The sequence below is a fragment of the Nelumbo lutea genome, chromosome 1, assembly GCF_056320005.1.
Source record: "Nelumbo lutea isolate HS-2025 chromosome 1, American lotus-T2T, whole genome shotgun sequence".
Classification (NCBI taxonomy): domain Eukaryota; kingdom Viridiplantae; phylum Streptophyta; class Magnoliopsida; order Proteales; family Nelumbonaceae; genus Nelumbo; species Nelumbo lutea.
The window spans coordinates 15,069,639-15,081,838 of NC_142684.1; the positions used below are offsets into that span (position 1 = coordinate 15,069,639).

General features: G+C 37.0%; 2 protein-coding genes across 2 annotated transcripts; both read right to left on the reverse strand.

The window, feature by feature from the left end:
* Positions 1 to 1,997: 1,997 nt before the first annotated feature.
* Positions 1,998 to 6,233, reverse strand: LOC148873641 (uncharacterized). The gene is made up of 6 exons (XM_088984660.1): positions 5,806 to 6,233; positions 5,617 to 5,676; positions 3,232 to 5,010; positions 2,985 to 3,103; positions 2,507 to 2,834; positions 1,998 to 2,412 (listed from the first exon to the last, which is right to left on the reverse strand). The coding sequence occupies exons 3-6, from the start codon at positions 4,979 to 4,981 to the stop codon at positions 2,249 to 2,251; spliced, it is 2,361 nt and encodes a 786-aa protein (XP_088840786.1). The 5' UTR covers positions 4,982 to 5,010; positions 5,617 to 5,676; positions 5,806 to 6,233; the 3' UTR covers positions 1,998 to 2,248.
* A 1,189-nt stretch (positions 6,234 to 7,422) lies between these two features.
* Positions 7,423 to 9,283, reverse strand: LOC148873642 (inhibitor of trypsin and hageman factor-like). The gene is made up of 2 exons (XM_088966970.1): positions 9,163 to 9,283; positions 7,423 to 8,013 (listed from the first exon to the last, which is right to left on the reverse strand). The coding sequence occupies exons 1-2, from the start codon at positions 9,230 to 9,232 to the stop codon at positions 7,802 to 7,804; spliced, it is 282 nt and encodes a 93-aa protein (XP_088823096.1). The 5' UTR covers positions 9,233 to 9,283; the 3' UTR covers positions 7,423 to 7,801.
* Between the last annotated feature and the right edge of the window lie 2,917 nt (positions 9,284 to 12,200).

Below are 12,200 nucleotides of genomic sequence, written 5' to 3' on the forward strand. Positions count from 1 at the left end.
ACGGAGTAGACTAGCTGGTCAACCTTAATTTTTTATTAAAAAATAAAAATGGCACATACATTAAGGTGTTTGAATGTATCAAAGAGTCAAAGTTTAAGAGACTGTTAAGAAAGCAAATTGGTGCATTAGATCAAGGTTCAAAATATTGATATGCCCGATATGCCAGTAGGGGGGTATTGGGCCATATTGGTACTTCTTTTTCAAAACCGGTTCAGGGGGGGGTCGACTTAAGACTCCTCCATCCCCTGAATTGGTCAGAACCCCGGTACACCCCCTATAGGGGCATACCGGGGAGCTCTCGAAACGGTACATATCAGCCCGTATTGGCCGATACGTGTCGATAGTTTGAACCTTACATTAGATAATAAACCATTGAATCTATATAAATCACTAGCACATTTCGTCGAGGGATTGCAAGGATGACAAGATTGACAAGATTCCCTCCAAGCAAGAACCCTGCAAACACTATAAGGAAGGGGCATATCAGGCCATATTGGTACTTTTTTTTCAAAACCGGTTCAGGGGGGGGGGGTTGACTTAAGACTCCTCCATCCCCTGAATTGGTCAGAACCCCGGTACACCCCCTATAGGGGCATACCGGGGAGCTCTCGAAACGATACATATCAGCCTGTATCGGCCCATACATGTCGATAGTTTGAACCTTGCATTAGATAATAAACCATTGAATCTAATATAAATCACTAGCACATTTCGTCGAGGGATTGCAAGGATGACAAGATTGACAAGATTCCCTCCAAGCAAGAACCCTGCAAACACTATAAGGGAATCCAGCCTTATATTGGAAACATCTTTCCATGTTTTAGCATACATGTACAGAAAATGAAAAAATATACCCAATGTGTGGCTGAATGTTGTGTACCAGAATTTTTTCTCACAAGAGGTCGGGATTCATTGCAAGGGACTCCAGATCTGCTGTTTACAGTTGGGTATAATGGGTTATGTTAACCAATCACGAGTGAGCATATCAATGTCCAGATCTAATAGGCACAGAATTGTAAGCATGTTCAATGAGCACTTAATAAATGTTCTGCAATATATATATATATATATATATATATATATATACATATATATATATAATTAAATCTCTCTCTCTCTTCCTGTGCATTTGGATTCAAAGGCTTCAAGTCCACTCAATCATCAATTTAACTGATAACGAATAAAACAGAAAAAAAAAATTTAGTCCTTTCATTTGCCTTCCCAGTTCATTCCATTTGAGGCTTTTTCGTCTTTGCAAAAACACAAATGAGATCTCAATTTCTAAAATCTTAGTGAGAATCCAACATTAACCTTCGAACAGCTCCAGATTGGAGCATTACACTGCTAGAACGAAGAGAGATAAAAAATGCGGTTGTAGAGTCATCACAATGGTTATAGAATTTTATGCAGCTTATCCTTGACACAGTTTATCCTGTAATGAAAATGTCAAAAGGTCATGTTCTTATCTGAACTCTAATTACATGGTGCTCTGAACTCCAATAACGTCAATGCTCTTTATTGTAGATCAAACAGTTTCAAGTTTCAACATGTAACATTCCCCATCTAGTCCAAGTGATGATACAAGTTAGGCACACACTGTAAATTATTAACTCATTAGATTGCAATGCCACTTTGTTGAACCCCATTACTGTCACAATCCAAAAAATATGAAAGTTCTTAAAGAAAAGGAAACTAATTTAGAATATCCCAAACCCCAAATTCAAAATCTATTTCATGGTTTGAGGTGAATGGTTAAGACACATTATGACTAGTTTTTAAAAGCAGAAAGGTGGCGATGAAGCAGACTTCTTTCTTAATGTTCAGAGGCATAAGAGCCAAATAAGATCACGTACTGTTGGAGGCATAATGAGATTGTTGGAGAGGAGATAGTTCAGTCACAGTGCTTGCAAATGTCATAACGATTCGTAGCCAAGCTCCTACTGTTGCACGCCTTCATAGCACAGCACCTCTTCCAAATTGGACAAAGGAAAAAAGAATTGGAAAGCAGACCCAAATGGCTGCCTTTTTCTATATTCCAGTGTTTTTAAGACTTGGACCAGATTAAAAACCAAAATGATCCATGGATAAACCGGGCTATTTGCCTGTTCAAACTGTCAAATTGACATTGTTCTCACGTATGTGGGTAGTGTGTATATAAAAAAGCATTTTTAATTCCACATTTTGAAGTACTCAGTTCAAAAATAAAAGCATGAAAAGTTCTCACTTCTCAGATCTACGGTCCTTGGAGTTAATCAGCTTCTTCATCAGATTCATCATAAAGGTCATAATCGTTGGCTGAATCAGCAATGTAATTAATCAAATCTTCAGCATTTCCATCACCCGACTCCCCATTGCTTTCTATCAGTTTTTCTTGTTCTTGATTCACTAATTCCATTATTGCCTTTCCTTTGCCTATAGTTATACCAACAAAGAGTAAGAAAAAAAATGAGAACTTTAAATAGATTTTAAAAATTAAAAAGAAAAGAATAAAATGCAAAAAGCTAACCTTTTGACTTATCTTCACTCCTCTTGTGTTTTGAAGAAGATGCTCTGCCTTCTCCACTGCTGCCAATAGCATCCAACATTGTTTGTTCATCAAGAACAAAATTATCAAGCAAAGATTGATATTCAGCGGGCTCATCAAAGACCAGATTACTTGTAGACTCTTCTGTGATCCACTCATCATCCGATTCTAAATCAACAAAATCCAAACAAATAGGATCTTCCATGGCTTTCCTCTTATCTTGTCTTTGTGCCAATTTCAAATTGTACATAATATACACCACTGAATTCAAACGTTTTTGCTGTAAACAGTTTCTCTTCTTGGCATGAACCTATTCCTCAAGTTGAAGATCCACATCCAATTAGATGATGGTAAATAATTAGTATAACAGTGAATTACTAACATTTGACTAAATAATAAGGCTAACAGTGTATCACTAATATTAAACTTTGAGCCTTCATCTCTTGAAATAATATTTTACCTGGTTCAATGAGTTCCATTTTCGCAAACAACAGGAGGCACTACATGCAAGGCTTAACAATCTCATGGAAAACCTTGTCAACTCTGGGGTTTCATCACCATATGCCAACCACCATTCAGCTAACAAAAATACAAAAAAGGCAAATAAAATTAGAAAAAAAATGCAATAATATCTAATACTAAATATAACTTCTAAGACCCATGTATTTAATCTTAAAAAAGAAAACAAGAAAGAATAATCAAGTTACCAGGAACCCTTCTGGACACTGTAGATTTGGCTAATGTTATTCCAAATAACCCTTGACTATGTCGAAATGCATCAAGCTGTAAATCTATAGCTTCCTGCTCCTTTACATCTCTAACTAATCTTTGCAAGCAATTATAAAAACCATGTTTTATCTCCGGGTGGGTTAAACGGTCTGGGCTGTAATAGATTTGTGGATTTAGGTAGTAGGCAGCGGCATGCAAATCATGATGTAATTGTGGTTCCCACCTCCTATCTATAATATCCCAAATTGGTCTATATTGTAACTCATCATCATTTAAACTTTTTGCAATTTCTACCTTGGCTTTGTCCATTGCATTATATAAAAACCCCATTGCTGACTGTGCATTAGAATTTGCCATCCTCAATACCACAATCAATGGCTTAATGGTTTTCACAGCATAAGCTACAGATGCCCAAAACTGTTTGTCCCTTAGAATAATTGCTTTCACTGCCTTGCCTTTAGGTTTTTTTGCATAAGAACTTTGTGCCCACTTCTCTGATGTGAACATAGTCTTTAAAGCTTGCATTGAAGACAATAACCTTCGTAAAGTGAGAAATGCAGTAGCAAATTGGGTCATTGCTGGGCATATAAGATCTTTCTTTAGAATACTTCTCATCAATGCCAATACCCATCCATGGTTGTAGATAAAACTCAACACTCTTTTCGACTTTTTGAAAGCCATGTCATGCACAGGAAGTTCAAAAATATCCTCTAGCATCAACTCAATGCAATGAGTTACACATGGGGTCCAATACAAGTTCTTCCTCTTTTCCATCAGCATTTTACCAGCCTTTGCAAAATTAGTTGTACTATCTGTGATTATCTGTACAACATTTTCTTCACCAACTTCATCAACAAGTTCATCAAGAAGTTTACACAATAAGTTTGCATCTTCCACAGATTCAGATGCATCTACACTCTTCAAAAACCAAGTCCCTTTAGGACAATTAACCGAGATATTAATTAAACTCTGCCCTAGAGTGTCTTTCCACCCATCTAGAATAATTGAGCACCCATATTGATCCCACGTCTTCTTAGACTCAACCAACATATTATTTACTGTTTCAACCTCTTCTTTCAAAATCCAAGTAGACAGTTCATGCATATCAGGAAGCTTCATTCCTTTTCCGCATCTGCCAAGGATATCTAAAAAAGCCTGAAAACTAGGACTGTTGCAAACAGTCAATGGCACACCATTTTCGAAAAAAAACCTCCCAATGCTTTGACAAACCCTATCTCTTTCTTCCTTCCGAACAGCATTCAATGTGATATGTTTTTCACACTGTTTACTGACATTATGACCAGAAACTACAAATTGGTCCATAGGGCCCCTCACCCCCTTTGAAGTAGAGCTTGCATCACTAGACCCTTCTACTGGTGTTCGTACAACTTGACATGCATCACCAATGGATTCTCTATGACAATCCCCTATTCCATAAACTTCTATTTCTTGGACATCTCTTTTTTTCTTCTCCTTAAATTTGTCCAAGTATTCTTTCATTTCTTGTATCACTTCCATGGGGGCATACTTGCATGGGGCCACATTGCGACGAGTTCCTGCAAGATGTTCTTTCATTCTTTTCACGCCACCTGAAATTTGTTTCTCACAAAAGTTGCATTTTAGATACACATATGTTTTATCATTTTTTATTGGTTCTTCCATTTCTGTCCCATACTTCCATGCTGGATCTCTCCTATTTACACCCCTTCTTTTGCCTCTCCTTTGCATTTTTGCAAAACTTCAAGAAGCTATTATAACTGCAATAAAGATCAAAGAAAAAAATATAAATTATGGGATTTACATGGTGGTGTAAATCCAGTGTATAATCTATCCATCTACATTATACCACAAGTTTACAACCATCAATGCAGGTTGGTATGAAAACTACCAAATTAATCTCAATAAGGACATTAGTTGTACGCAAAGAGGAGACTAATATACACATTAAACAGAATTCTACGTTTTGTACACATAAGTTCAGCGAGGCAAAATTGAATGCATAGTAAATTGTCAATAGGGTTCCCCCGTTCTGCTTTCAAAGAAAATTTGCAGAATCAAATGAGGAAGAGAAAGAGAGCGCCATGTGACAAGAACAGGGGCAAGCACACCCCTGTAGATCAACCAGAATGAGTCAGACGACCATATAAACTCCTCTGTATCTCTGTAGATAATCTATAGCTGAGCTTGAGAGGAAGATGACCATTTAAACCTTTACAATTTCTATTTTCAATTTACTAAAAAATTACTAGTTTGATCATAATATTCCAACAGCACCACCATGCATGAAGCACTGAAGCATTTCATCAAACAGAAAAATGACAATGTAGAACAAGAAGCGCAGACAACAATCAAAACGCCCTTACCTGATAAAGAAAGCAAAGAGAACTCCACCTCTATATGCCTTCACCAAACAACACAAAAATCTGCTAGGTGACAACAAAAAAAATGGTAAAGATTGTAAACCGCAACTACAAAATATCCGATAATGGCTGACGAAAAGTTAGAAGGAAAGAGACTGGCAAATAAAAACCAAAAACCTTACGGCTACTTACTCGATGCAATAATCATGACCATGTGCTGTCAAACCCGGAGAATCGGTTTCGAGCAGGTCTTCTGACTGATCAGAAGCTCAGAATGCAGTGGATTCCACCAATTTTTACCTCTATTCTCATTTGCCTGTTAGATTTCCCCCAGAAAAATGCACAAGATTAGTTCTATAACTCTCAATGCACAGCCACAACCTCAAATCCCCCGCCATGATCCTCCGGGAAGGACAAAGGCGAAAACTTGGGTTCTGGGCCTCCGGCGTCGCTTAGCCCATAACCGATCAGGGCCCACATGTGTCTTGTATTAGGATGATGGGACCCAACATTCAACATATCCCACGTTAATATGCAAAAATAAATAAATAAGCAAAAAAAAAAAAATCAGCTTACGTGAAACTAGGTTCCTTTTCCCATTTTTAGGATTTGAGTTCACCGTTCGCTTTTCGATAATTATTTATTAAAGGCTAAATTTCTTAGACTAAACTATCCTAATGGTTTAAGTTAATTGATTAACTCTATTCATATTATTTATATATTGTCTTAAAGTATTCATATTATTTTTGATAATTAATATTGTTAAAAATTTGAAGAATAGTCGTGTAATTTATGATGACAATGCTGCGCTAAATTCAACCCAGTTGCAATCACGAGAAACAGGTCTTTTGAATCATGAAATGTATAATGAAAAGGGTAATATTGGATTAAAAAAAAATTATAGGTCACACGATGTCACATGCACATGAATTGTGATGGAATATTAACGGACACTAATGTTATGGGTAAAATTAGTCAATTGCTAGAAAACTTAAGAGTACTCTAAGATAATATGTAAACAGTAAGGATAGAATTAGTCAATTAGCTAAACCATAAGAGTAGTTTAAGAAATTTATTTTTTATTAAATTAGGAGAACTTAGGAAAATAAACTTTTTTTGGCCCCCACATAAATCTCAATATGGATTTTTTGTTTAATGGAAATCAAAATCCTATTGACCAACTTTCTCCCTTCTCAAAATCCAAAAAATTACCTCCTAAATTTGACTATAATTATAAGAAAGCAAATTTTACTTTTTACAACTTGAATGTTCAACAATACAACTAGCAGTTGAAACATCCACTCACCTTACCATGGAGAGCCTGCAGTTGCATGAATTTTGTTTCGTGTTTTTATATTTGAAGATAAGGGTACAACTAGAAATGTAAGTTAGGTTGGCTTGAATTAACAGTTTACATTGTTTTGGGCATAAGCTTCGGGTTGGACTGATTAAAATTTTGAAACAAATCCAATCCTAACTTGCAAAAGTTGCACCTTTAGGCTCCCTTTTGAAAAGAATACAAATGCAAATATACAGTGCAAAACCTTTTATTTTGTCTGTATTTGCACTGTATAAATTTGAATTTATACTTTTTCCAAACTGACCCTTAGTTACAATTCGAATTGGCCTGAACATTTTATACTGTTTTAAGCTTTCGATTAGATCCATTCAAATTTTGACAAAAATCTAACAAGAGCCTGCCCAAGTTAGACCCCGATTTGGAGGGATGCCAAGTATCATATCATATACTTGATTATAGCGACATAGAAGAATGCCAAAGGTTTGATTCGACAGAGATTACAAACTTCCATGAATAATAATTGTAATAAATCACTCAAAAGCAAAATGAGATAAAAACAAAGGAATAAAAAAGATGTCAGGGTCGCTTCTTCCAATAAAAAACCCTTTCCAATAAATTAAAAAAAAAAAAAAAACTCAAAGACAAATGCAATACTCTTGGACCTCTTCCTGCAGAGAGGTTTTTTTTTTTCTTTTGTTAAACATGAATTTCCACCTTTCAAGGAGCCAGAAAAAAATTGAGATATAACCAATCATTTGAAAATATTGTCAAGCTCATTGGATTCTCACTGGAGCCAATTTCTCAATCCTTAGATTGAACCCAGAAGCTTTCAAAGTCGGTCCTTGGTTGAAAGCTCCTTAATGACTGAAGATAAATTTGGGTTGATTATTAAGCTCCTGAACACCCAACTTTTGGTACATTTGTGACGATGCCATTGCTAAGATCTTCAACATAAATCCACACAATATTGCAACATAAATCAGGAATCCTATACACATCGGGTGTTGATATCACTACTGTCACATTTGGATTTTCGCTCTCGATTATGGACTTTGCTTCTTCTGCTTCCATCCCTATAAGCTCTGGCCATGACTGTTTCCCTGCAAATTTTGAAAAATAAAATGTTAATTTTAGTTCCTTTGTACCGCTGAGGGGTCATGTGGCCCTTAATCCTAGATATTACAGTTTATCAATGGGTGGCCCACTAGTAACTTGGACTCTAACCCAACCCAAAAGGTAAATTGGGCTCTTATTTTTCAACCCCGACCATAACTTAAAGCTTCAATCCAACCCAACTCAACTAAACTGACCTTTTAGTTGGGGATTAGTCCAATAAGTGGGATCAAGAGAGAGAAATCATGAAACACCACTGAAAACAAGACCGGATTAGCTGAATGACATGGCTGTATAACAGAATGTATAACCAATGAGAAAGCTCCACATCATCCATCAAGTGGTAGACCCCACAACCACTTTAATCTTGACACGCATGACAAGACATGGGGGCAATGTACAACCATCACATTCAGCCAATACAGAACTGCTGAAAACTGTGCTGAATCAGGTAGTCCAATGGGTCCACTGTTGCATTTTTAGAGGGTGAAGACACTCATTGGATGAATGGATCCCACCAAAAAAGAGAGACTATCTCATAACCCACACCCCAGAATGTGTACACCAGCTTTGCAGCCTTGTAAATACAACTAAACCTTTTCTTCTCTGCCCCAGAAGCCAAAAAAATGCAGCTCTACAAGAGACCAAAGGCAGCTTTTCTTGTTCCAATATCATTGATTATGGCCCAGCTAATCTAATGGGACCCATTTAATGTGGGTGACAACCTTGATAAGATACATATACGGCGAAGATTATCTTATATGATCTCCAAGGGTCACGGGATTGATGATACTTGGTGAGAACTAAGAGGGATCAAACATTCCACAGAATGTTAGGTGTAGTAAGCTAAAGCCTGGATCCTGGGATATGGTTTACCCACACTCGGTGTAACCTTTTATTGGAACAGTTTTAGGACCCTGAGGCCTGAGACACAGTCGCGGAGACCAATCAGTCTTGGTCTCTTACATTGGTAAGAGCCCCAAAATGGGTGATCCCAAGTGCAGCGCTGTGGCGCCTATGGTCTATAGGTAGAGCTGAGCAGCACAATCGTCAATGGTTTAACGAACGAAAGAGAAGAGAGGAGAGAAAGAGAGGAAATATGTAATCAAAAGAGAAGCAAGTTTTGAAAACGTTACCCGGACAGCAAATAATGTCACTGCAGCCCAGATTGTCGCAGGGAGGAAGAGGACTGGGAATTGTGCCCATCTCTCTCTCCCTCTCTCTCTGTCTCTGTCTGCGTGGGACTGGCTGGATGTAGTTGGTATGAGGGCCACAGAGAGAGTCACGGACAAATATATATAGATGGGTTGGGTCCACATGTGGCTTCGAATTCCTTCCATGGAAATTGAGACGTTCTGGCAAGTGTCCCCCTTATCCCTGTTTTGGGGTCTCATCATGACCCCATTTTATGATTCATTATTAATCTACAAACTCCTTTTTCCTGTGTTCTGTACTCTGTACACACGGACGTCGTTACTTTTGAATCTTTTTTAATTATTTTATAAAAAAATGGTTCCCGGGATTTCTTCCATGGATGGACCAGGAACAGGATCTTCCAATCATCTAACAACTAAAATGCTGAAAGAAAATCCTTCAAGGTTTTCCTAAAATATTTGAAGGGTGTTCATCAGAAATTATGAACCCAGGCCATCACAAACAATTTTTTTTTTTTTTAACTATCCCCTTAGTACAGTTAAGAAACTATAGATTTAGCTAAATTATGCATGGATCTGATTCCAAAGCCAGATTTTGGTTGCACAGTGCAGACTGTTAGCAATTTGGAGCATAAATTTGAGACTATCCCCAACCCACCCAATGGAGACTGTCTTAGCTGGGACACGGATTAATAGGGATGTTAAATCAGAGACAGGGACCACCCCACTCCAATCTATCGGGTGAGAATCCCATATCCATCAGAGATCAGGGATGGAGGTTAACTTTTCTTTAAGGCTGTGTTTGGTTTGAAGGAAAAAGTAGAGAAAGGAAAGGTAAGATAAAACCATATAAATGAAAATGCGCTGATTCTTCTCTTTCACTTGACTACAACCAATAGTTCTAACGTCACTCTCCAAGATAATTCCTCACTATTAAAAGAAATTTTTTGCAAGAGACAATTCAAGAGGCCATAAGCATGATTCTTGGATAATAATTAATAAAACTGTGTTTTGTAACTTTAAGCATATCTATATTGGTCCACGTTTCATATCTACTAGTTATGGGCTGGACAACTAATTTCAAAGTAGACACCCAAGTTGGATAATTATCGAAGCATAGACAACAAGGGCTTTGAATAGGCCTGGGCCTCCAAAAAATTCAATAACAAAAGAATAAATTCATTTTATCTTTCAACAAATGGGTCCAAAAGTGAGAAGTGGTTGAATTCTATTTTTAACTAACTTTTATACGAGAGACCTTGTTAAGGCAACAACTTGGCCTTAAGAATTTTGGGTTCCTGGACTTGGGTCCAGAAGATTTGGACTTAAGATAAATTTGGGTTGGGCTTGGGTTGAGGACAACCTTGGCATAAAAAGCAGAAAAGCTTATTACCTTTATGATCCAGGCTTAGTATGTGTTGGGTTTAGCATGGATTGGACTGACATCAGGCATCGACCTAAGATCAGGATGGTATTGGGCTTATGATACAGGTGAGGTGATAGAAGTTGGCTTTACATTAACCTAAAAGAATACGTCCTTTTCTCCTCTAAAGCAATAACATTTATGTGGAAGGTGCCAACTGGCTTGGTTTTGTAGTGGAAATTTGGGATCAAATCCCACTATCTCCACAATAGAGGGTCATTCAAACTGTTTACATTTTATCCACCAAGCAATCTTCTGATGTTTTCACCAAGCTCCTTTGAGCACTTCATCACTTCCTTGACATCATCCACAAGTTGGGTGTCATTACTCATTAGCATTCACACTCTAACTTGAGGTGGAAAATTAGATACAATTAGAGACCCACATGTATCTACAAGTAATGCATTTAGTTGTATATCTTCATACATTTATAAATCTTTTTCTTTCGGTATATATGTATGAAATGTGGTAATTAATGTACATTGAAACTCATTCATCCATCTCCAATTTATTAATCTCTAGCAAATTTTAAAATATTATGGTAGGGTTTTTGTAATAGAAGTGGGAGTTCTCTAGTGCAGAGGTTTTTTTTGGCTCCATTGGGCTACACAACAAGGGGATGGCCCTGTCCCCAAACCCAAAACCTCGAGCAAATAGGTAAGTTTTATTGTCCAATTAATTTGACCCAAAACGGAGTAAATTGGGTTTAAATCAATTTAGTTCAATATAGACCATTCACTCCCCCTTGGAAGATTCCTTTAGCAGATTTTATTACAATTAAATTTGCTAAGCTCCAAATCTGTTGATAGAGGGGATGCCTCCTATTGTGTTCCCCTATTACTAAAATTTCTTAAGTGAATGCTTTAATCATAGGGAATTTGAACCACCTAGCTTGGAATCTGGTCAAACCACTTTTTTCAATTAAATTAAGATATCGATGAATTTATAACACAACTTAACAGAGGTTCTATATATTAATTAAAAAGTGCCAACTCCACTTGAATTAACTTTCTTGTATTGGATAACCTATATTCTGAAATAAACTTATCTTAGCTTGTCCAAGCGTCTTCTGTGTGCAATGCAAGTATATACAATTGAATCACAACAAATGTAAGCAATGAAGAGAAGAGAATAATAGACACCAGACTTATAGTGATTTAGCCAATCACAAGCCTACATCTACTCTCCAAGCTAGCATAGTTTAGGAATTTGAATATTTAATCATCCCAACTAGTTTAAAATTACTAGTCAATCCTTATGATGATTAGGTGATAGCAACGTTTTCGAACCGCCGTTGATCTGGATGGTTGGATCGTTCTGCCTGAGAATCGTTCAGGCAACCTGTTCTGTTTTACCCTAAATTTGGTTTTTGGCTAAAAACAGTTAAAAAAGTCAATAATTCGTTGATCTGGGTGGTCGAATCGTCGACTCGTTTAATGGTTTTTAATCTTTGTTTATTTTTTAATTTATTTGTCAGAACGGGCCATCCATTCAAACCGAACGATTGAACCGTTGACCCGGAAACTAGTGGCCAAAATGATACCATTTCTAGGTCGTTTTTTAAAATGTTGGGTGCTGATAGTTGATACCAATGTTT